This window comes from Triturus cristatus, chromosome 12 (genome assembly GCF_964204655.1).
Source record: "Triturus cristatus chromosome 12, aTriCri1.1, whole genome shotgun sequence".
NCBI lineage: Eukaryota > Metazoa > Chordata > Amphibia > Caudata > Salamandridae > Triturus > Triturus cristatus.
In genome coordinates, this window is record NC_140595.1 from 65,375,357 (window position 1) to 65,401,976 (window position 26,620).

General features: G+C 42.7%; 1 protein-coding gene across 1 annotated transcript; it reads right to left on the reverse strand.

The window, feature by feature from the left end:
* Positions 1 to 100: 100 nt before the first annotated feature.
* Positions 101 to 26,357, reverse strand: LOC146772498 (nuclear factor interleukin-3-regulated protein-like). Its single transcript, XM_085639808.1, has 2 exons — positions 26,252 to 26,357; positions 101 to 1,946 (listed from the first exon to the last, which is right to left on the reverse strand). The coding sequence occupies exon 2, from the start codon at positions 1,261 to 1,263 to the stop codon at positions 283 to 285; it is 981 nt and encodes a 326-aa protein (XP_085495934.1). The 5' UTR covers positions 1,264 to 1,946; positions 26,252 to 26,357; the 3' UTR covers positions 101 to 282.
* Positions 26,358 to 26,620: the final 263 nt, after the last annotated feature.

The window sequence follows — 26,620 nt, forward strand, 5'->3', positions numbered from 1 at the left end:
AACCTTCAGCGCTGGACTCGCCTCAAAAATATTAAAACATGGCCCTGATGATCGCTACCTTTGAGATGCAATTTTAATGAACATGTATTGGCGGTTGAGGCTTAGAGGTGATAAGAAACAAGGATATTCTGCCCAACTTTATTTGTGAACGTCGCCATTAATTGAAACAGGCACAAATCATTGCATCTTCTTAAATGTATGCAAATATTGTACACATAAGTCTCCACAACAGTCAAGGCATTTTATTCTTCCATTGTTCCTTCACCTCCCCCAAAAAAGTTTTCATCCTCTTTGTTCAATGTCCACTAGATCACTGCTGGAGCTGATTTCTCTTTCGTCTGTGTCTGTCATGTTGTCAATGGTAGCCACTAAGGATCTGCCTTTGATTCTCAGCTTGTGTGGCAGGGCGGAAAAGCTCTTATTCTTTGGACAATCTTCAGGAGGGCATGGCGGGGAATCACAGGACAAGAGCGGAGAAGTTGGCTTCACTTGGTCTTCCACAGGCTCATTCAAAAGGCCTTTCAGGTTTTTGTACTTATCCACCTCGGCCACGATGGGCTTTGGGATGGAAACCCTGGTTTCATGCAGGGTAGGACAGCAGTGGGGATAACTTTGGAGAAAATGAAAACCCAGCGGGTGGACGGTTTGAAAAGCTGACTGATGCTCCTTTCGCTGTTGAACACCTTTGCTGTACTGGATGTCCACGTTGGTCTGCTTCCTTCGGTCCACGTCGATATCATCGTATGTAAAGGCCCGCGCCATGGACGGACTGCTAACAATAGAGGACTCGGCTAATGTGGGTCTGGGAGCAAAGCATGAGTTTGTGTAGAAGTCCATCTCAGGTGAGACTGGATCCACACTCGATGGAGAGTGGGCCATGGTGCTCGATCTGTGTCTGCTATAGTGAAGCTCCAGAGCGGTCCGGAAAGCATGGGCCTGCTGGCGGTAAGTGGCGGACGGAATCAGGCCACAGCGAAACTTCAAGGTCAACAGCTCCACCTTGAGATAGGTGTTCTCTTCGTTGAGAGCCATCAGCTTGTTCTCCAGCGCAAAGTCGTTTATTCGCCGCTTCTCCCGTGACCTCTTGGCAGCTTCGTTATTCTTGCGCCTCTTCTCCCAGTATGTGTCGTCTTTCTTTTCATCTGGCATAAATTCACGCTTACGCCGCATGCTGCTGCCCATCTTCCCCCGGACGACGCTGCCTTTCCCTAGTGGGATGTCAGTGCGGTTCTCATCTTCCAACCTCCCCACGAAACCTTCCATTGAATTCCAATTTCCCTCTTCAAAGAGGATTTAAAAAGTTAAATTTAAGTCAGGATCTTTAGATCTTCCTGTTGTCCTTTGTACATGTTCAATGTGATACTGCCTGTGCATACATCTTTAGAGGTTGCACCGGTATAGTTGTTTTTTAAGCTGAGGTTGCATAAAATATTTCATGAAAAAGAAAAAGGAAATTCCCATAGGTTTCGCAAAGCTCTTACTAACACCCTTTGCGGTACATCTAATAATACTTATAAACTCAGTCATCCACGATTAATGCTGCATTGTGGAAGAGGGTACTGCTCCTTTTCTGCTTATTTTATATTCTTCTTCTTTTGACTTTTACTTTCTTTTCTATTTTTTGCATTCTTTTCTTTCTATTTATACTTCTCCTGTCAGTCCATAGTCCATATCATTCACTTCAAGTTTTTTGGCATTTCTTTTGTGCTTTATTTCCTTGATTTAATTCCTTTCATTTCATCTTTACTTATCCTCTGCCTTTTGTTCTTTTCTGATTCAGCTTAATTTTGGCTTTATTTTTTTCCACAATGAATCCGTTTGTCTATTTTTTTCTGTGCCTTTTTTTGCACAAGCCTCTTTCTTTTGTTTAGTTAATTTTCATGGATGCTTTTTCTTTCTTCTTTATTCCTTTGTACACATCTCTGTTTGGTGCCTGAAGAATTTATCTACGAAAGAGATATATAATAAATTGTTATTTCCAGTTGTTCATCAATGTTAGTGGTTCTAGAGTACGAGGAGGTCAAACATTTTATTATTGTCACATTTCAAATTGCCTCTGCTGAAATTGTGCCACTGATTACAGATGTTGGACAACCACAGCCATTTTTGGAAATCAGGACTTATTTTTCATCATCAGCCTTTGTCACAGAGCAAAAGGAGAAAAGGAATAAAGAAGGAGGAAGAGAAAAAGGAAAAAAGTGACAGCTGATAGCTAGGAGGAAAAATAACCTGCAAGAGTGAGATAAAGATGCAGCAAGTGTGGGTGTGGAAAAAAGTGGCGTGAGATGGAATCAAGACCAGGCAGCCTCGGTATTCATTAAATGTAAATTGATACTTGCATAGCGCACTACTCACCCACAAGGGTCTCAAGGCACTTGTACAAATACCGCTGTTGAACCCATCCTGGCTTTCCCTGTGAGGCATCCACTCCTGGGCACCCCCAAGGTGGAGGCCAGGCATCCTTAGCATTGTGGGGGCTGTTGTGGAGATTAAGCAAGCTATTGCCCAGAGTTGCAGAGTGGGACTCCATGATTGGAATGGCACCAAGGCGAGAATTATCAGGTCTGTGGAATTTTGAGCCCAAGACCCGCCGAGGCGGGGAATTGAACCCTGGTCCTGGGTTAGACCTCTGCATCAGGGTCTGCCGCTCTAATCATTGAGCCACACTTCTCCACTTCTAAAGAGACAGGAAGTGAGGGGTGGAGGAAGAAAGGGGCAGGAGGTGGAGTCAAGACCAGGCAGCCTCTGTATTCATAAGATAAAGAGACAGGAAGTGTAGGGTGGTGGAAGAAAGAGGCATGAGGTGAAATGAAGACTAGGCAGCCTCAGTGTTCATGAGATAAAGAGATAGGAAGTGTAAGGGTAGAAGAAAGAGGCAAGAGGTGGAATCAAGACTAGACAGCCTTGGTGTTCATGAGATAAAGAGACAGGAAGTGGGGGGTGGTGGAAGAAAGAGGCATGGGGTGGAGTCAAGACCAGGCAGCCTCTGTATTCATAAGATAAAGAGACAGGAAGTGTAGGGTGGTGGAGGAAAGAGGTACGGGGTGGAATCAAGACCAGGCAGCCTTGGTATTTAAGAGATAAAGGGATAGGAAGTGTAGGGTGGTGGAAGAAAGAGGTACGGATGGAATCAAGACCAGGCAACGTGGTATTCATGAGATAAAGAGACAGAAAATGTAGGGTGGTGGAAGAAAGAGGCAGAAAGTGAATCAAGACAAGGCAGCCTTGGTGTTCATGAGATAAAGAGACAGGAAGTGTAGGGTGGTGGAAGAAAGAGGCATGAGGTGTAATCAAAACTAGGCCATCTCGGTGTTCATAAGACAAAGAGACAGAAAGTGTAGGGGTGAAAGAAAGAGACAAGAGGTAGAATCAAGACTAGGTAGGCTCTGTGTTCATGAGATAAAGAGGCAGGAAGTGTAGGGGTGGTAGAAAGAGGCATGAGGTAGAATCAAATTTAGAAACCCTTATTGTCGTCAACCTCAGAATTTGACAGCATCAGAGGTGGGCGCCTCACAAAAATAATGGTCTTGCACTTATTTACTTAACAAATTAAGCTTTTCAAAACTGCTTCAAACGGCATCAATCCCGGCTACATCGATTGAACGAATTATGTGATCTAGGCAATTACCTTATTTCACTGAGCCTCGTTTCCCTTGACTGGCACATTTGACAGCACCTTGAAATACATCATCTCTTTTGTATGTGTTTTAAGACACTATATTAGACACTGCAATGTTGTGCCATCTATAATAACAACCTGGGCCACACGTAGAGTGCAAATCGCAACTGACTTGTCTGTTGGTTCACTAATGGCGTCTGCATCTGGGCAGTGGGGGAGGGGCATGAATGCTTGTAAGTTCATACAAACTATCACTTCTTAGAAATGCCACTGAATGAAGTGATACAATCCACTGCTCTAAAATGAAACGTTTCGGCATGTTAAAGGAATATTATTTTTGGAATTTTGAAGAGTCTTCATCATATTTTTATCATATATTTGTTCGCTGCATACGTTGCACATCAAGTATCTTGATGGCTCGCCCCGTGTTATGGCTCTTAGAGCCAAGCCAACCCCCTGGTACGGCCCTGGCTCAGCTCCCTCTATTGATGGTCTGTCATGACCACCTCTAATATTCAGTCCTGTCTCTGGGACATAAATGATCAGTCACTGAGTCCATATCTGCAAGTTACTGTAGCAATGCTAGATTGATACAGTGGGAATCTTTACTAACATATACGCGGATATGACATTATATGTAATTTTCACCCGACACACACTGGGAACTCTTTTAGCTCTAATTCTTTTTTGGCTCTGTAGTGGCGTGCCGAAAAGTACTTCAACGCCTCATCAGGGGTAGTAAGTGCTATATAAATACAATTACAATTACAATATAGCATAAACAATCAGCCCGACCCTATATTTTAAGAAAAAATGACTGATCCTGCCCCAGCCCTGCCATTCTTGCACCAGTAGAGTTTACCCTGCTTACAAGCTGGGACCCAGGAAAAGAGGGTTAAGTATATAGATGCAGATTCACAAAAAGAAAATTCTGAGTTCAGGAAGTAGCACTACAGGAGTATTCTTTTACATACTCCTACACGCTTCTGTGAATCATCATCCGAAACGACCAACTCTCTATTAGTAAAACTGCACATGAATATTCCCAGAATGTCCCATTTTATTCCAATTTTAGATGTATTAGAAAATCCACACAGGTATCTAAGAGTGCGTAAAATAGCACAAGATGGTGTACTATTTCACGTACTCCAAATCGACTTTGTGATTGGCCCCCATACAGTTTAGGGCACTAGCATTTCACTGCTAGAGTCCATTTCATACCAAGCTAGGTACATCTCAAAGTTGACCGAAAACCACAGACAGCGGAGCTATAAATTTAGATTATGCGGTATTTATTCCTTTAGGTGGCCACTATCTAAAGGCCCAGTGCTACCTAAACAGCAAAGCTTTCACAGGAAAAAATGAACAAAACAGACCTAAGTTGACTGTATAAAGGTAAAACGTAAAATAAAAACTACCACAGAAACCACAGGCTGATCAGAAGTGTACACCCGAGCAGTTAGAAAAAGAAGAATTGAAACCCAGAGATGAGAGCTAACCCGAGGCTGCCCAGGAAAGAGAGTGCATGCTAACTTGCACCCATCTCTGCATACAGATTAAAAACAGATCAAAACAATCTCCCACCTTGTTACTATGGGTGAGTTTTTCAAAGCTGAGGTTCTGCCCACCTCCTGGCTCTGCAGAGTATCCTGACCTACCCAGGCCTTGATTATTTTAGGCAACTGGGCACTCTTAAATTAGATCTTTTTGTACAGATCTGTGACATGGGTCAGACACAACCATAGCCAGACTGGTGCACTAGAGGCCAGTTATTGGGATCAGCAATGTAAGGCAGCTGTCTAAAGCAAATAAAATCCATGTACAACTGAATTAGCAGGCAGCAAAATATCACTGCATTGAGAGAGTAGGCGCACTCCAAGAAAAAACTGTCGCAGGATTGATACACTGGTAGTGTTATGAACCCACTGAGTACATTTTACATTACATTAGATTATACAATATTATTTTTGTATTATATTGCATTGTATTATATTATATTATATTGTTTTTATATTATATTGTATTACATCATATCATATTATATTATAATATATTATATCATATTATATTATATTTTATTATATCATATTATATTGCTTTTATATTATATTGTATTATATCATATTATATTATATTGTATTATATTGTATTATATCATATTATATTATATTGTATTATATTATAATATATTATATCATATTATATTATATTATATTATATCATATTGCTTTTATATTATATTGCTTTAAATTATATTGTATTATATCATATTATATTATATTGTATTATATCATATTATATTGTATTATATCATATTATATTATATTATATTATATCATATTATATTGCTTTTATAATATATTGTATTATATGATATTATATTATATTGTATTATATGATATTATATTGTTTTTATATTATATTATATTATATCATATTATACTCTGTGCACAGTATGTTTTTTCAGAACCAGACAGCAGTTCCAGAAAACATACCAACATTTAAAAAACATCAACACACTCAACAACTGGGATATTCAAACTCATGGCATGTGAAATTGTTACACTGACAGCATAACTGGACTAAATTTGTCATTCTACAATTTGATAATTTCATACTATTTTTTACGGCATCTCTTACAAAATCTATTTTGGGGTGAAATCCATGAACAAGTTCAGCAAAGTGTTTATATAAATAATCAACAAAAAATACATTTCTGTTTTTTTTCCTACAGTAAAAATATTTTTGCTGACTTTTCATCCACATTTAATGCAATTTTTTAAAGTTTTCCATACATTTCATAAAGTGTACCAACTCAAAATACGACGTTTTTGCCCGTGATTCATTGCTGCTAAGAAACCGTCTGTTTACAGAAACCAGACAGATTATCTTTTGTATTTATTTATACTACTTTTTGTTTCATTTAAAAATATAATCATTTCAGGATTCAGAGCTTTAGATACACCAAATTTAGGACAAACATTTCAAACCTGGCCAAGAATACAGGCAATAAAATAAAGGCATTTTTTGATAAACCAACTTTATTGCATTTTTATCAGTGACAGAACAACAGACATACACAGGAACCACTTCTGCAGTCATCCCTCGACCCCCAGACATCACAATCACTTAAGGATGGGGAAGAGGGGGAAGGAGACTGTCAAACAGGACCTGAGTACATGGGTTGGAGTAGCAAAGTTTGATGAGACCACGTAGATAGGTCCCTAATCGGGCCCGTTCCAGTACAGCATCAAAATAAGACCAATCAAGTGTATCAAAGGCCTTCTCAAAGCCAATCAGAAGCAGGGCTGTTGGGCGTTGCAGGGCTTGTGAGCGAGAGAGCGATACCTCGACTCTTCAGATGCAGTGGCGGGTCCTCCAAGCCGTCATAAAGCTCTACTGAACGGGGTGAATCAGGTAGGGGGCGATCAGTTGCAGGCAATTGGCCAAAATCTTAGCAAACACTTTGTCCTCCATGTTAATGAGGGAGATCGGTCGGTAGGAGGCACAGCGTTTAGGCGGACGGCCTTTTTTGGGATCACGACAATGCTGGCTCTATCTCGCCCCGGAAGAAAATTCTGACCTCAGCTGCTTACTTTAAGAAAGCCAACAGGTGTGGTAACAGGAGGGTGCAAAATTGCTGCTAATACTCGACCGGAAAACCATCAGGGCCCGGGGTTTTACAAGAGGACATATCAGATAAATCTGCCGCAACGTCTTCAGCTGTGAGTGGCTGATCTAAGTCCGTAGCAAGGGACCTGGGGATTGATGGCAATGGAACCTCCTTCAGAATGGGGCAGGCAACCATGCAGGGTGGGAAACAACCTTTACAACGCAGACATTACATCGCACTACCTTTACATAGCAGTCATTACATCTCAACATCCTTTACATCGCATGTCATTACAACGCAGCCATTACATCGCATGTCACTACAACGCAGGCATTACATTGCCAGTCATTACAATGCATACCATTACAATGCATAGTACCCTTACACTATACAACACTTACCCTACTGTTGCACTCACTGGAGTTGGAATAGTAATTTTTACCCCTACACTATCCAACACTTACCCTACTGTTGCACTCATTGGAGTTAGAATAGTAATTATCACCCCTATACTATCCAACACTTACCTTAAATGCTAAGTAATGGTATGCAATGTAATGGTATGCGTTGTAAAGGTATAATGCAATGTAATGGAATGCGTTGTTAAGGTGGTTTCTGAAAATGCGATGTAATGGAATGCGATGTAAAAGAATGCGTTGTAAAGGATGTTGCGATGTGAAAACTGCGTTGTAAAGGCATGCATTGTAAATGTAGGCGTTGTAACGTCATACATTCATGCAGGGTGGCCTCAGTCTACACTCGCGCAATGCCCGGTATTAATCCGCAAATTCTCTCACAATCTCTGAGGTGTGGGTCCTCTTTCACCCCTCAGCGTCACCGATCCGAGGTACCAACCTGGAAGCAAACCCTCTGGTGACCAGCCAGTAGAGCAGCTTCTCGGATTTATGCGAGTGTTCATAAACTCGCTGAGTTGACGCTCTCCAACACTGGTGCGCCTCCTCCAGTAAGAGCTGTCATACCTGGGCTCTCGCCAACGTCATCCATCTGTCGAGCTCTGTGGAGGGATCTTGCATCGTCCTGTGCTCCAGTTTCAGGATTTGGGGCTTCTGGGCCTTAGCCCACTCTGGTGTCTTTTTCTCCCTACCCCGGATGTGTCCCGCCACTAGGCCTCGGAGTGTAGGTTTACTAGCCACCCACAAAGTGCTGGTAGACTTCACTGCCCCCTTATTAATCTCGAAGTAGGAACGAATTTCTAACTCTATGTAGACCGTGCTTTCCAGGTCCAGAGATGCCACACGTTAAGACGTCACATTGGCCACAGAGTAGATACAAGGAGGTCAAGTTGGGTGTTCAGTGGCGCGATCACCGACAACAACAGGACGTCTGTGGCCGGGAGCCAAAGAAGGTGAATTCACAACCTAGATTTCTGTGCCGCCGAAGTGTGAGTGTAGGCAGACTCACATGGGATTCATGTCTGACGTGCATCACAGAGTCCCACTGGGTCAGCCCAGGCCCTGAGCTAGCTGGACCGGGTCCGAAGCCTCTGGCCTGGAGGGCCTGTGGAGTCCAGCACAGGAATCTGGACCACATTAAAATCCCTTCCAAGGACAGTGGTGCTTTGCAGAAGCATCAAGAGGAGTGATGTGAGTGCCTTAAGTGTGATGGGGAGCAACTGTTGCGGGATGTATACTGATAGGAAAGTGTAGTGTGTGGCTTCCAAGGTACCCTCCACCCCAATGTATCTACCCAAGGGAACCGTGTGTATACTGGTCACAGCCAGGGGGAAGCTTCTATGCAATAAGAAGGCCACCCCACGAGATTCCTGGGTGAACCCTGAGTGGTAGACTCTATTCTATCCATGCCATAGACGGAAGGGGCAATGTTTGCCCTGAAGGAGAGTCTTCTGCAAAAGGAGAACCATTGGCGGAAACGTATAGAAAAGCAGAAGACGGCAGACTGTTTTATATGGTCCAACATGCTGTTCACGTTGCATGACATTACTTTAGCAACCTTGGGGGTGGAGAGTGGTTGGTGCATGTGGTACGGGGTGGCATAATGGGTGTGGTGTGGGACAGGAAAGTGTTACCCCAGCCCGCAATATACCTGACTTCGGTATAAGGGGATGGCTAGAAGGGCTGTGTGTGTGGTGACTGTGAACATAAGCAGTGCATACCAAAAAGTGTTAATAAACTTAACTCCCTTACTCCTCCCCTCCCCATACTTGTACCCTTGAAGCATCTGTCACTCTAGAACCAGTCATAACAGTGGCTGCACCCAATGTCCCGAACTAAAGTGTAAGATAAGACCTCCTCAGTAACAGGACTGAATATCAAGCAGCCACATTACCAGAGGCGGTTTGTGAATGTGGGCGAAAGGGGCGGTGCCCTGCCACACAGAAGAGGCGGAGACGGAGAGGAGAAGAATGAAACCCGCAAGCAGCCCAGTGAAAGGACTGGCTGCTCCTTCTGGCTCAGGATGCGTGTGTGTTTTTTTTGGTACAGGGCATGTAACTGCGCCTGTGCCGAGCGAGATTCTGACTCGCCCCTGATACACAAGTGAGCATGCTAGCGTCATTGAAGAGGTGTGGCCTCTTGTTAGTGCCAGTGGTTTGATCTGCAATAGGGCCATTTGCTTGTGGCCCTGGGCGTGGCCAACTCAGTGCCATTGGTTTCAATGGTTGGGGGCAGGACAGACAAGCACAGTCAAGGGAGTAGTGGGTGGTGCAGGCTAGGAGGAAAGTCATGGGCTTCACCATCCTTTTGCTTTCTGCTTACTGTTGTTTGGGCTTTGCGAGGGGCTGGGGAGGAGTCCAGGATGGATATTGACTCACCGGCTCCTCCCCAGCCATTCCGAACATCTAATCAGCAGAAAGGAGGAAGCCAGAAGGAAGAATTAGTATTTGCTTCTTGCATTTTTTTTTTGGTTGTTGCATATTTATATAGCGCGAACTCGTTCCGAAGGTATTGGAGCGCTTTACACGTGCACCGTATTTACATTACACATTCAGGCACAGGGAGATTAAGTGATTTGCCCAGAATCACAGGATGTGGACGTGACCCCGAGGCTCGAACCCTGGTTTCCAGCACCAAAGTCGGCAGTCTAGCCGACGGACCACATCCCCTCCCCAATGCATGAGTGCCTCACACGTGAAGGGCACTCAGAGAGTCGCTCGTTCATGTAGTGAGTGCTCTGGTCCTGGCTGCAAGGCCTACTGCTGTATGCTAGCTCTTCACATGAAGCTAGTAATGCCAGCAGCATGTCAGAAGGCACTGCAGGCTGTCTCTCAGCAGTGCTTATGCAATGCCACTGCATAACTTCCTACCGGCCTTTTCACCCTCCTTCATTCAGGATAGTGTTTAGAGATGGGAGGATTTCTTTATTTACGTTTATGTAGTAGCAACTGGCCCCATCCCTTAAAAGCAGGTTTAGAACATTAACTGCCCACATTCAAACTCGATAAGGTAATTACGCCCTACCACTTTATAATTTCACCAGCCGCCACTGCACTTTACCCTGTAATGTTCACACTTAGACCCCCGCCCAAACAGCAGAAACAAGTGAATCCCAGTCCCCCATAAAAAGGAAGAGGAGCATGTAATTAAGATTAAGATTTCAATTCTTCTCTTAAACCTCGTTGGAGGAGCGTCTGCATTTTTGGACCATCCACGTATAGTCAGGGTAGATAAGGATGCGCGAGTTCTGGAATGGAACCTGGCTTCTTGAAGAATGGTGTCTCCGTCCCGGTGGTTGAGTATCCAGGCAATCAGTGGGCAGGCCGGAGCCCCCAGCAAGGGGTGCTGGCCAAAGACCTGAGAGCGCGCTCCACCATGAACAGTGGCAACACTTTCGGGTCAGTGTCTCCCCATGGTGGCCGGCACCCAGGTTGACACCCATCGATCAGAGAGTGAGGAAAGCCCATGGCCCGCTTGCCCAAAAAGGCAGGACGAGCAACCAGGGCCAGGACACCCAGCAGGTGTGTCCCTCGCGACATCAGATAGGCACTCTCATTTGGTACAGTGTGGCGGCAGAAGGAAGAGAGCAAGTAACTCACAGGGAGCTCCCCAGTCCAAGGGTTCTCCCAGGAGGTGTCCGTCATTGGGCCTGCAGGAGCCACACTCCAGTCTGGCTCTTTAGGCATGGCCCACAAGCCCCCGGCCCTCTTTTGTAGTGCATTTGGCCCCAGCTTCCAGCCTGCAGTGAGTAAAGATGGGCCCTGGCCTGCTTGATCCAGGGGTAGCACAATCAGCTAGGGCCAAGTCACCCAACCAGGGCGTCTCCTGTAAACCATGGCCAGGAGCACACGTCCTCAATGCAGTTTGTATAGGCCGGTGTGGGGGAAAAGAAGCAACACGGCCCTGCTGAGGGACTGTCAGGAAGGCCCATCACAAGTGTCACTGCCGGGTCACTCCAACACAGGTCACCAGGCATGGCTCATACTCCCCGGGCCACTGCACTCCTGCGTCTGGGTTCCCAGTCCAAAACCAGCCCATACATGGCCAGACCTGCCACCTTCCTTCTGCCCCCAGTAGGAAGCCCCAGCCCTCACCTCTCTCCTCGTATAGAGGGGCCCCCACAAATGGCATGGCAGGAATCACCACCGTAGCCTGCACCCATGTGCCTGATCGAGCCCCCGCCAGTGTGTGCTCGGGATCGCTGAACTTCAGCCTCTGCTGCTCACTCAGTCCCCGCGGCTGCCTCAGCCACAGCAGGGCCACAGCAGGCCACTACTTCTAAATTGGGACACTCCTGGAAGGAGGGGCCCACAAACCGACTCAGGTATACAGCGCCGCCACACAGTCCACCCCGCTGCCGCCACGTCCTCGGCAATCACAGGCTACCATATTGGAAGGCAGCCCACTTCCCCGTTGCAATCGCACCGCACCTGCAGTATCTCTGCTTCATGTCATTTTGTCCCAGTAGGTGGCAGTGTCCTGGGTGGGGGTCACACCATGCCTGATTGGGACAGATGGTGGCGGATTGATGAGGAGGTCGGGAGCCGTTCTAAATCGTGACCGCCATCTTGGCCACGTTAGCCATGCCCCCAAAACAAAGGTATTTTAAAGTAAGAATAATGTTATGTGAGACATCATACCAATTGTAACATTTGTGTTTTTATAAAGTATTTTTGATAAAAGGCAGATTTTCATAAAATGGACAGCCACAATATTTTTCCTTTTTAAGCTGGCAACACTTTCAATTTAAGTGGATGTTTAAGATTACTAAAAAACATGCTTTTTCTTTCTGTTATTTTTTTAGCATTTTATAATGCTAACTTTTTTTGGTCGTTCAAAATCAAATACCAAACTTTAAATATTGTTCAATATCCAATCTCACAAACATTTGATCTATCCAAGCTCCATGTGCTCTCATGTTGATTTTTTGTTTTAGTGTACACCATTCCACCACGCTCTTTGCAATAAGTCGGCCCTTTTCAGTAACAGCGAGTAAGTAGTAAATTATTTCTATAGTAGTAGAAAATGAAAAAAACAGCTTCCAATCAAATTGGAAGCTGTTCTGGAAATGATGTGAGTGCACTTTAAAAACAATAAGATTCATCAAAGTCGCAGTGGTTTTTGAAAGGTGAGAGAAGGACACAAAATGGAATTCAACAACTCAATTGTAGTGCGAAAATTCTATGGTAAAAACTCTTTTTCAAACGGATTTTATTGCTTTTCGAATGCTGAGAAGAACCCTAACACTTAATTGAAAACAAATTCACAGAAGAGTCCATAAACTTTAATACATTGACATGCACCCATAAATAGGGTGATAGGCTATTACTAAACAATTGTGCACCAGAATTCATTAGCAGAAGTTGATACACTTTGAAACTCACAAAGTAAACACCTATCTGTTTAGCTCAACTAGCCTGGGGAGTTTTAATCCTTTATCTCTAGCGAACTCCTAGTCAGTGGAGAGATTCTGAGTTTATGAACCTTAAACTTATCCTATCCCTGACTCAAATTTCCCAAATCCATGACTCACATATCTCTTTCTCATTACATGACTGGGCCTCTTCTAGGGTAACAATCCAGAGTTGGGTATTCAATTTGCAATTTTCTACATCTTATTGCTTTTTGGTTCTCTAAAACAAAACTTGCGGTTAAAAATTGTTCAGTAAAGAGGAGAAACCTTTGTATTTTCCAGATAAAAACTGTCCCTGTTTTGATATTTCAAATTCTAGGTATATTGCAGAGTTTTTTATTTCATGGGTTGCATGAAGTGACTGGCAGATACCTCGAGGCAGGATTTCCCCATAGAAGTTCTTGGTAAACTTGCATAATATCACACCACCGTGCTCTTAGACACGTGGGAGGATGAGAAACATCTCTCAGTAAATGTCCCTGTGTCTCTAGCAAACCACAAGCCCAGAGCAGCAGCAGAGGAGATCAGAGGTGATTAAAAAAATATACTCTCTCTCACGTCCCTTACACACTACTAAGGACTCCATCAGCTCGATTCCTGAGGACATTTATGAGTTTGTGGAACAGTACTCCTCGGGTACTATTTCACGTACTCGTGCATGGTTTTGCGAAAAGGTCCCATAGTTTGGAATATAGATCCCAATGAAAAATGCTTTTCATGTTTGACAAAAATGTGTGCATAAAAAGGGAAAATATAAAAGCCAAAACATTATTTAGGGTTGGGTTAAAGATTCGGGGCCAAGTCACAAAGACATTTATGAGTACTTGAAGTTGTACCAACTGAGTTCTATTTTACACACTCATAAATGCCTTTATAAGCAGAAACCTCAACTTAAAAAAAAAAGTCTGAGGATACAGGTGTTTTGAAATTCAGCCCTTGGCCCTTCAGCTATTTCACTCCTAAGAACTCTACATGTAAAAACATATTCACCCAGGCCATGGGCAAGGTTTCAAAAGATACCACAAGGCCAAGAGTCCAGACGAGTGAGATCTGAGTGACATTGGACCAGAATCCCTGGTACACTATTCTATTAAATGAGTGTGTCTATGGAAAACATCTAAGAGTAAAACTGTTCCAGGTTGTTAGTCTCAGGCACTCAGTTTGTGAGGATGTACTCAAAGATGATGGACCATGCTAAATGAGGGAGACCGCATCTAGAGTAGCCTCTGTTTCTGTGAATGAGACCATACTCTTGATGTAAAACTCACCCACTGAGTGACATTGTGCTTGAAAAACACAAAACTCATATCCATTGAGACTGTGAGTAAACAAATCTAGATTCACACCCAAGACCTTGCCCACAATGGTGCTTGACTTGTGCCAGTGAGAGAAATCTGTGGCCCAAGGTGTGAGGCCCACACCTAATGAGTGAGACTTTACATCAAGGTGTCAGACTTGAATTAACTTTGTGTAACTATAGTTTAGACATTGACAAGTTGGATTAGCGAGGCTGTTGTTCATGAAGTGAGATTCACACCCAGCGTGTGAGACTACTCCAATGCACCAGATTCACACTCATTAGAGGTGTTGTGTTGTAAGGTGTGATACCCTTACAAAATGAGTGATATTTCACAATGGTGTTGATCTCACCACGTGGGTGGGAGTGTACTTTCAAATGCCTGGATGCCCAAGACACGTGTGACCCTTCCTGATCTAACAAAGGGTGGCTCTTTCCTACTGCAGAAACGTTACTTGATGCAAATATTATTACTACCTAATTTCTCTTTCCAAGCAAATATTGTTTTCCCTTTCTTTAACAATGCTCACATGATTGTGGGTTTTCTGTAAAAAAATTTACAAACTTAGCATAATATTTTAGGGCTCGCCACATAAGTGTCATGAGTGAGCCAAATGGCAGATCCGTCTTAATGCGCCATCCATTTTGGTATAAGGACCACGAATGTATGACGTTACAATGCATACATTTACAACGCATGCCTTTACAACGCAGTTTTTACATTGAAACATCCTTTACAATGCATTCTTTTACATCACATGCCATTACATCGCATTTTTAGAAACCACCTTTACAACGCATTCCATTACATCGCATTATACCATTACAACGCATACCATTACATCGCATTTAAGGTAAGTGTTAGATAGTGTAGGGGTAAAAATTACTATTCTAATTCCAGTGAGTACAACAGTAGGGTAGGTGTTGGATAGTGTAGGGTTAAAAATTACTAATCTAACTCCAGTGAGTGCAACAGCAGGGTAAGAGTCGGCTAGAGTAAGGGTACTATGCATTGTAATGGTATGCGTTGTAATGACTTGCGATGTAATTCCTGCGTTGTAGTGACATGCTTTGTAGTGACATGCATTGTAGTGAAATGCGATGTAATGGCTGTGTTGTAGTGACATGCGTTGTAATGACATGCGTTGTAGTGACATGCGATGTAATGGCTGCGTTGTAATGACATGCAATGTAAAGGATGTTGCGATGTAATGACTGCGTTGTAGAGTTAGTGTGATGTAATGACTGCGTTGTTAAGGTTGTTTCCCAAGGACCACATAAGCAAGATTGCTCTCCTGATCTGTGTCTGGTTTTCTTTTGACTGCGGAACGAAAGGTCACATGGAGGGATTGATAGGGGCCAGCTAATGTCAGCCCCATCACACAGGAGACACATGGATGCAGCATGGATCTGGTGTAGGCTTTAAGGGGCCTGTGCATGTCAGTGGGCATAATTACATTTCTATCACTCGGGATGAAATGTAATTGGAAAATAGAAGGTTAAGAGCTCCACTGAAGACACTAGAGTGGCTTGGGGCCAACAATGACTGCCACAGACCTTATGCTGCAATATTCTGGTGTCTGCCAAGTGTAAGCCACCCATCAAAAGCTCTCTGCCTCTTTACTGTCTTCAGTAGAGCTTCAACATTCAAATGTTTGAATACAGCACTATACCCAGTTGAAGCCCTGAACCTGAGCTATAGGCCACATCCTCAAGGGAGGCCCTATGATGAAGGTGAGGACCTTTAACAACCATTGGAGTCCAGAGGCAGGAAGACTATAGTGCTATACTCACAATATGACCATCAACATTGATAATACGCCGACCAAGCACAGCTAATTGAAAGCCTCCACTGCTCCACCCATCGAACACTGCCTGCACCTCATGCAGTTCAGGATGTCCAGCACCTACCTGAAGCTCAACCCCACAGATACTGAATTGATGTTATTGGCCAAGGACAACAAGCAAGAAATGGTACAAAACAGGCTTAATAATGTGAGCCTTGACAACTTGAACCACAACATTCAACGAATACCAAGTTACTTGGATTCGTCGTAAACACCAACCTCACCCACAATGTGAACACTGTCAAGAAAGCAAACATAGCCTGTTACCTACTTTTGATACTAATGAAAGTGAAACTGTTGCTCCCAGAAAGCGATTTTAGAATTGCTGTTGTTCAAGCCCTCGTATTCTCACATCTGGAGGGTGACGATACCCTTCTCCATGGCCTTTCAGTCTCCCCCTCTTAAGGGCATCCTACATGCCGAAGCACATTCCATCTGTGGCTGGATAAAATATTACTACATCGCTCCCCTCCTGATGGAACGCCAATGGCTTGTCTTGCCGACCAGCACCGTCATCAGAATGATCTGCATCAAATTCAAAGCACCCCACCCATCTGGCTGACAGGCTCCCCATCGCCTGTGGCTCTAGGCACGTAAGCAACCAGGTCACTATCCGACTGCAGCAAAGAAGAGTAAAAAAGAAGGAACAAGGCAAAAGTCCTTCTTCAGCTATACACCAAGGATCTGGAACAAAGTGGTTGTTTCCATCAGGACCGCCCCAACACTGCTCCAGTTTGTAAAAGAGCTATTTGTTTAAGAAATACTATTTCACGATACAGTAACAGCCCAGCTCTGCTCCCAGAACTTAGCCGTCGCTTCAATCATTCGATGACTGTGATCTTGTCTTTCACCCTGTACAGACATCCAGTGTCTTTGGCTAGGCTTGCGCTATACAAATACCACATTTTTGCATACATACATACATACATGCATAATTACATACATACACACAGTTGTACGTGCTTGAAAAAGTGAAAACCTTTAATCAGTGAGTGACGCGGCACTCCAAGGAGTGAGACTTGTACCCATAGAGTGAGATTGTGGTTCAAGGTAAGAGGCCCGCACCCAGATACTAACACTGCAAGTGTTCTCAGCTCGCATCTCTCTGCACTTGGCCACCATTCCTCCCGCAATGGCTCCTCCTCTATTTCTTCTGTGGTCACTTTCGACCTGGCTCTTGGCCATGTTCTTCTTCTGGCTAATGAAGTATATGTCTCTGTCAGACAACTGTTTCCCAAGACAGGAATTTGGGGCGCTGTTACAATAGAAAATTAGTGATAACACATATTAATTATTGTTAGTGCCACTCGATTTATGCGTTTGTGCATCCACTGCATTTTTTCATAATCATAGATTGGCTACATCTGCAAATAGTCCATCATCTGCTGCATAATCTGCAGATATGATTTAAAAAAAAAAGTTTTTAGCTCAAATGGTTTAAAAGTTACTAAAGATGCAGCAACATGTGTTGCCGCGCAGTGGAAGGCCCTTTGCAAAGGTTGACTGTTCATCTTTCTGTTGCTTATTGCTATGTCTGGGTGGTATACTGATACTAACGAGGTTCAACCAATGCCCAGACAAGTGTAAAGATGACAAAATATTGAAGTAATCCTATCAGAAAATGTTCCGAATTATGTTGCAAAATATGCCTTTTGGTTGCCGCAGAATTTACTAAATCTCTGCCTCATAATTTGGCACACTTCTGCCGTATAATTCTAACGGCCCAGTGGCCCTGTTTATTGTAAATATTATTATCTTTATCATTTTTATTATTGCTGTTATTAGTATTATTAGTATTATTAGTAGTAGTAGTAGTAGTAGAAGTAGTAGCAGTAGTAGTAGTATTGTTCTTATTGTTTTGTTGTTGTTTTGTATTATTATTGCTATTATTGTTGGATTGTTGCTGTTAATATTGTAAATGCTATTGCTGATTTTATTATCATTAATAATAATATAACAAGTATAATATTAGTAGTAACATTGTTCTTTCTATTGTGTTGTTGTTAATATTGGTATTATTATTGTTATTGCTGATATTATCATTATTTTTATTATTATTAATATTGTAATTTTTTTATTATTGTTAGCAGTAGTAGCATTGTTGTTCTATTAGTGTTATTTTTATTATTGTAGTATTGTTGTTGTTAGTGTTGTAACTGCTATTGCTGATATTATTATTATTATTATTATCAGTAGTAGTAGTAGTAGTAGTAGTTGCAGTATTATTGTCAGTATTATTGTTGATCTTATTGTTTAGTTGTTGTAATTATTTGTATTATTATTGTTATTATTGTTGTATTGTTGCTTTTAGTATTGTAGCCGCTATTGCTGATATTTTTATTATTATTAGTAGTACTAGTATTTGTAGTAGTAGTAGTAGTGTTTTTCTATTTGTTTTTCTGTGTTTGTTGTTATTATTTGTAGTGTTATTGTTATTATTGTTGTATTGTTGCTATAGCTGATATTGTTATTCTTATTATTAATATTATTATTAGTAGTAGTAGTTGTAGTCTTATTATTAGTATTATTGTTGTTCTTATTGTTTTGTTGTTGTTATTATTTGTATTATTAGTGCTGTTGTTGTATTGTTTCTGTTAGTATTGTAACTGCTATTGATGATATTATCATTAATAATATTCATGCTGCTCTTCCCATTGCTATTATTTCTACTATGATTACTATTAGGTCAGCCTTTGTTTTATCATTATTAGTGGCATTAGCAGGTGTAGTATCCACTGATATTATTTTTCTTTCACTATTATCATTATTAACATTACCGTCACTAGCAGTGTTTTCAATATCATAATTGCTGTCAAAATTTCTATTATTGTTCATATTATTGTTACTGGGCATGTTTGCTGCTGCCATAATGGGCAGCAGAATCAACATTTATTTTATTGAAGTAATTTTTTTCTACAGTTCTCACAGCCCTTGGGCATTAGTTTACTGATACAGACTTACAAAGTAACCAATAAAAACACAGGTTAAGAGGTAGAAACTTTCAACATATTAGGAGGAAGAGGAAGGTGTAGCGTGGGTTCAGAAGCCAGTGTGAGGAGTTCTCTGACTAATTCAAATGAATACAAAATAGGCACCTTTTTTTTTAGGTCGGGGAGAACTGCATAATTTTGTCTTGCAAAATGTCATGTAATTCCATGAAAAATCCACGAAAATCAAGTTTTCATTGCAAAATGTGATTTGCTAGTATCGCATGTCTCTATTTTTTACCCAAGTGTGCACCTCATGTAAAAAGGTCTCGGGAGATGCCAGTAGGAGATTCGTTCAAGTGGAACATGTCTCTCATTGAGACATTTTTTTGTGTGCACCAATCTCCCTCAAGGACCTTGTAAGATTATGCAAAATTATGCAAAATCACATAATGAGAATTTATCAAAAATGTCATGAATTTCACATGATGCAAATTTAAGGGATTGCACCAATGTCTCTGGTAAAAAAAAAAAATTCTCAAAGGCCTGATTTTTTATATTTTTCTTTAAGACAGAAAGTTTGGTTGAGCTCTTGGAGTTCATCAGCAAGGGTTTCCGGTACAGCAGGCATCAGCAGTGAAGGATGTATTGAAGGCCGCTGATGTTTTCTTTATAGTGTTAGAATTAGTGTCTCTGCTTCTTAGGCATCTTTGTTGCCCAGATTTGTTAAGAGTTTGGAGAGGGAAATTGGATTCCCATGATGAAGGTCCGTGTAGGTAACATAGTCCATGTCAAATTCAATCATGGCCTTAACTGGGAGCCAGTTAACGTCTTTCAGAACTAGCGACGTGTAATCGAATTTGCAACTGTCAGAAAACAAAATTTTCTGTTCTCTTTCTCATGTGTTTAGAAAGAATGAACCAGTATATATTTACTGCTACTATAATGTAAAAGATTAATGTGAATATAGATAAAATCAGTTTTTTTTTTAAAGCAGCATTAATGGAATAAAATCTGTTTTTTTTCATTATTTTAACAAAGATTTTATATTTGTGAAAAGACCTCTACCAACAATGACTTATAAGTGGTATATGTTCTATATATTTTTGTCCTAGATTCAAAAGTGCTTGGTCCTGGTGAAAAAAATCTTTATGTCAATGGTTTCCTCTGTTTCTTAGCTTGCGTGCATCCAAAACGAAGTAAAAAAGGTGCTGCATCTATTGCACAAGTGAAAACTCATTAAATGAATGAAGCAACTTTGTTCTGTGATTGTCCCTTATTTCCAACTGGAGCCTTATTTTTATTTCTAATGGAGACAGGAGAAAATGGAAGGTTTGCAGGAGGTACTGCACCAATAGGCTCTCTTGCTCACTGAAAGAGTAAACGTAACAGGATTCGGAGGGCTGGTGCGTTATATAGGACAGGGATATGTATGTGCCAAAGTGAGAGGGTTACAGAAGCAAGAATCGAGGATTATATAAGATTGGGTAATGAAACACACACATACATATTTATAGATATGTGAGGGAGTATGTGGTTAGGCAGTGAAGAGGAAGGGAGAGTTTTAAATTATTTCCTGAAAGTCAGAAGTGAGAGGCCATTCTCAGAAGAATGGGGGAGGAATTGTTCCAGAGGTTAAGGGCAAAGGAGAAGAAAGCTTCTCTTGTTGTTTCCACACTCTCTGGGACCATCATTTCAGGTCCTTCATGTCTACACTTAAGTACTAACTTACACTTTTCAGTCTGTTTTCTACTTTTCAGTATTCACAAACTGGACTTTTGTCTACAAAGTGTAGACTTAAATATCGCCACCCCCTGAAGGGAGAGTGGAACCAATTTTATGAGTGCAAAGTTACTAATAGTGACTTTTCACATGTAGGTGGAATTCTCCATCACTGGGGCAGAGATATCCCTATGGTAAAGTATTGGGAACATTTAAAATGTTTACTTAATTTAGAAAAATAGTTAAAAAAAAAAAAAGCTAAATATTATTGTAAATTAATGATAAATACTTATTTTAAATTAAATGAAATACAAAATGCTGCAACACATTTAACATAATTTTGAATTAAAATTTTAATTAATTTAAATATATTGCATTAAATTAAAACATTTTTTCGTAAATGTTTATTTAAAAAATCCTAAAATAAAATAAATATATTATTGTATTATATATTAAAAGCTACAAGCATTTATGCATACCATTAATTTCAATTAATGTATACATATGCTTTAAATTAAATGAACACTTATTTTTAACTTAAAGCATATTTAATATTTGAATATTAAATAATATTTATTTTTTATTTGTATATCTTTTTTTAAATTAAATAGTAGTTATAAATAATTTTACAAACTAAAAATAAATAAATTCATTTTAACACGATTCCCTATGGGGTTCTATTTTGAGTTCTTACTGCTATTATTTTTATTGGGAGGGTGTTGCAGTACCAGTGGTTGTCCAATGTCACTACAAAAGTGTAAGTTGCTATAAAAGTGTACGTTACTACAAAAATGAAGTTTGTGACTACGTAAAAGTAGTACACTCACTCAGAAGTGTAAACTTACTCAAAAGTGTAAGTTCATTTTGTGTGCAGGCCCTTTATGTGTGGATGCTCAGTAGAGAAATTAATCCATGGCATGTTCCTCTGTTTGAAGACTGGCCATTGGTTCTGGTGGGTCCATGCAATATTTCCTTCTTCTTAGGTCAATACAATGAATAACATTGTGTTCTATCACAGGAGCACGGGAACATAGGCTTAAAGGACTTGTATATCGGCGGAATGTGATTTCTGTTGAATTGTAAAGCGCTCTGACACCCAAGATTGGGTCTTGTTCGCGCTATACAAAACACGGAATAAATAAATAAATAAAAACAATGTGAAGAAACAAAATGCAGAGAAGTGTGGCTCAATAGTTAGAGTGGCAGACCCTCATGCAGAGGTCTGGCCTGGACCAGGGTTCAATTCCCGTCTCGGCGGGTCTTGGGCTCAATTTCCCCGGACCCAATAATTCTCGCCTTGATGCCTTTTCAAATCATGGGTCCCACTCTGCAACTCTGGGCAATAGCTTGCTTAATCTCCACAATGGCCCCAAAAGCGCTAGGATGCCTGGCTTCACCTTGGGGGTGCCCAGGAGTGGGCACTTCACAGGGAAAGGCCAGAAAGGGTTCCACAGCGGTATGTGCACAGCGCCTGAGAGACCCTTTTGGGGGTGTGCGGAGCGCTATGTAAATGCACTACATTTACCTGTTGATCACAACACTAGTGTATTTTATTTTCAAAATAGTTACACATACAGATATAATGCTAAATAGCAGATTTGCATTTTGTGTATTTTCATGGAATTTCTTGTTATTCCTCTGAAATTTCACATAATTACACAAAACCAAATAATGCAAATTTCGCAAACCCCTGCTTTTGACTAACACCAACAAACGTCTTGTCTTGTGGTGATGCTGTCTCCAAATACACCTGCTATGTTACACCGAATAATGCCCGGCCATATACTGTACCCGCATACCTGATTGACCAATTGATTACACTGGGAACACAAGGGGCCTGTAGGCGCTGACATTAACTCCTAACTTCAGCAGAATAATATGCCATAGCTTTGTCTCTTTGCAGAATGCATAGAGGGGAGGGCAGCTGCAAATACTGTTAGGCAGTCTCCTACAATGGAGACAGTGTAGCTCACTGGTTAGAGGAGGCATACCCTGAAGCAGAGATCAGACCTGGGACCTGGGTTCGATTCCCGACGCGGCAGGGTCCAGAGCCCAATCGTCCACGGACTCGATAATTCTCGCTTTGGTGCCCACTCTAAGCACGAGTTCACACTATGCAGCTCTGGGCAACAAGCCTGCTTAATCTCCACAACGGCCCCCCGCGGCGGGATGCCTGGCTTTCACCTTGGGGATGCCCAGTACGGGTTATCTTACAGGGAAAAACCAGGACGGGTTCCCAATGCAAGCGCCAAGATGCCCATAGGGTGATAGCTGCGCTCTATAAGTACATCAATCAATCAATCAAACACTAAAAGAACCCCCTCTTTTGGAGATGGGTGGTGCATTACTCCATGGCACCTTCTGTGCTGCATTACCTTATTCACTCGGTCACCCATGGAAAACCCTTCGGGCCTCTTGCTCGCACTGCGGTGCACGGTGTGCGGGGCTGCTCAAGGTGCAAAAGGGATTTCCCCGTCACTGCTATGAATGCATTTTGACATTGGCCTTTAGAGCCGTGCAGCCAGAGATTTTAAGGCTAGATTTGTCACGATCTGGGGGTCCCCCCAGAGCTGCAGGGCTCAGATGTCTAACCCACTGGAGCGAGGACTTAGTTCAATGCACAAACACGAATTAGAAACCCAGTTGGACAGCAACCCACACACGACCCACTAAGCTATGTCATGTGGGTGGTGTTTCCTGGTCACAATTAGACCCTCTAGATGAGTTCAGGGACACAGTGGAACTCCAAACCCTCTTCTGTGAATGAATAACAAAACTCAAAATAGCACTAAGAAGCAAGGGAAAAACTGTCAAATATTTATTTTTGAAAAACCAAGTCTAGTGCATAAATTATGAACGGTTACTACATAGAATGCGGAAATAAATGCAGCCGGATATGACGCGAGAACAATATGAACATTAGTCACATGGTTCGCAACTACCTATAATCCTATCCCCCGATTGCTACTTCTAAGCACTAGGGTAAAATTTTGCAGAAGCAGAGAACACCAAACCTATAAATTGAGTTTCTAAACACGAATAGCTCTGCATAGCTTGTTTGTCCAGTGAGAAACAGCTGTTTAGCTATTGTCTATCACAGCCCTTGCCCGGGGATAATAAGCAGTAACGGGCTGAGACACTCTCAGAGCAGAGGAGCAAACTGCCACCCCCCCCTCCCCCCCCCCCCACCCAGGAGGCTGGTTTCCATCAAACCGGAGTGACCTCTGGCCTGATAGATCTGTGGCAAAGCCTCTCAAACTATGGAAAAAAGCATGTTTTTATATCCCCTAAATGCCGTTTTTTAATTTATGTTTATAAGTTTGGTAAAACTAAGGTCCCAACAAGACAATATAAGCAGGGTCGGACTGGTAAGGCGGGCACTCGGGCAATGGCTGAGGGGCCGATATCCGAATTCCAGGTGTGGGCTGCTTTTTTGGGCAGCCCGGGGGGCCATTTTGGGCTGTGTGTGTTGTTCGCTGCCGCCAGCGGCCCAGTGGGTGCCTGAGTGGCCTTTCTGGAGGCAGATGGACGTCCATTCCCTCCCTTTTTTTTCAACGGGCAGAGGCGTCACTCCCTTTCTCCCGCCCATCAGTGTGTGCATACTGAGCAGGGCACGGGGGCCTGACCAGAAATGGCCTCTCTTCTATTCAGGTGTGTTTCACCAGGGTGAACTAATTTGTGCATTTTCTTTTTAATCTAAGTGAAGTTAAGAAAACATGCCTCTGAAAGAGACCCGCCCTCCTTCTTTTTATAAAACTTTGCCGAAGCAGTGTTTTGCGGAGAGGCAATATGCAAATGCGGGTCACTTTTTTTAGCATGCCCGGGCCCAATTTTAATCCCAATCCAACCCTGAATAAGTATCGCGACAAACGCGTCATCTCAATTCACATTTAGGCCTTTTAGCCACCACTGTAAGCGTCCACATTAACATAGCAGTGGCCGTAACATGAAGAAAACAAACATGTCACATAGATTGGAGGCGGACATGATGCTAACACCTCTGTGCGTGTCCAAACTTCACACTTTGTAATAGAAAGAGATAAAAGAGTCTGCAGGATAAAAACAGAAGAGATTTAAAGGAACCCTGCCACAATGTTCACAAGAGTTGTGCAGACGCTGGCGTGCTGCTGCTCACCTTTGCACTGTGCCTGCAGGCTTTCATAATCAATCGATTAATCAGGGAATTGTGAAGCGCACTACTCACCCGTGAGGGTCTCAAGGCGCTGTAAATCTACGCAAACCTTTGTGTCACTTTGTGCCAGACAAGTGTCCGTGCAACATGTGAAGAGCCCCTGCATATGTGGTGTGGGGGCCATCTCTTATTGGCACCTGTTACTATGGTATTAGCTCCCGCCACATCCTGTCCAGGCTGCTGGTGGTATGTTGTGTCTGCAACTGCACAAGCCCACCGGCCTCCCTAGCTTCCTGCATATTATAGCACCTCGAGGACTGCCTAGTTTTCATATTTACTCTAGCGCTATCTCAACTCTTATTGCATCAAGCAGTATTGGTTGTTTTGCTGAACAACATTAAACCATTCATAAAAGTTCTGTTTACAATTTTGTTTTTATGTTATGCACCATTTCTATGCACTCTGCATTCTAACTCCTTCTTTTTGGATGCCACTGAAATATTCCCCAAACCTTTGGGATCAGGTACACCCCCTCCCTCACAGCAAGAACTAGCCGGGCACACCCTTCACCCCATGCTGGGGGGACTCCTGCACTTTCGAGGGATGGTGCAGGGAGGCCTGTTGCAGACAGGTGGAGGGGGGCATAGGGGCATGGGTGAGTTTGCAGGCGGGTCGGTGCCTCTGAAAGGCTGGCAGAGCTGAGGCAGAGACAGTCCACACTGCAGATGCACTGGCATATCTGAAAAGTGCCAATATCCCTGATGAACTGAAGGTTTTTGGGCACAGGGTGAAAAAGGGTCGCCTGGTTTCACCCTTACTTACCTACGCCCTGCCGACACCTATTTCCCTTGCTAATCTATAAATCCGAAACCTTTCTTCTCCCAGAATCCCTTAAAATGTAGCGCACAGACTTAAAGGAGAAGTCGCGTGAATGACAACACAACATAGCTCAAAACCCAATCTGACATCATTAAAGAAAGGACATTTCTAGAATGTCGATCCAGAGAACTCTTTGTTTTCTCGACACTGGGTGACCTCTTAATGTGCACGGATGTGATTCAACTGACACCGGGTGCAGCAAAAAACTCCTAATATTGAATCAATTAATGAAACAAATAGTTCATTCATTACTTCAATATTCATTCATTCGACCGTCCATCCACTACCCATTGGTCTATGTCCCAGCTCCTTCATTCATGCATTCATCGTCGTACGAAGACATTCATTCATTCTTGCATCCAGTCCATGAAGTCGGAAGTCAGACTTGCCTCTCCGTAGCAGGAATGTAGCGCCCCCTCCTCAGCGGCTCCTTCCCTCCAGCAGTGGCGCTGTGCCAGGAGCGGTGCCCGCACTGCCGCCCGCCCGCCCGCCGGCTGTGAAAGTGTGCCTCGCGCGCACGTCGCCTCGCAGATAAGTGTGCCAGTGGGTCAGGGCAGAGAGGCTGCCTTGCGTAAGCGCAGCGCGCCCTCTGACAGCGCCGGTGATTCTGGGCGAGCGGGTGACACAGCTGCACAGGGCGGGGGGCTGATCTCTGAGTGTGTGTGGGTGGAAGGGGGGGGGGATTCTCAACCCCTGGGGTGCCCTACTTCAGGGTCACTTTCATGAATATTTCTAGGCATGATGAGAGGAGAACTAAA

Excerpts from the sequence above, each read along its gene's own strand:
- LOC146772498 (XM_085639808.1), bottom strand. The coding sequence starts at position 1,263 with ATGGAAGGTTTCGTGGGGAGGTTGGAAGATGAGAACCGCACTGACATC.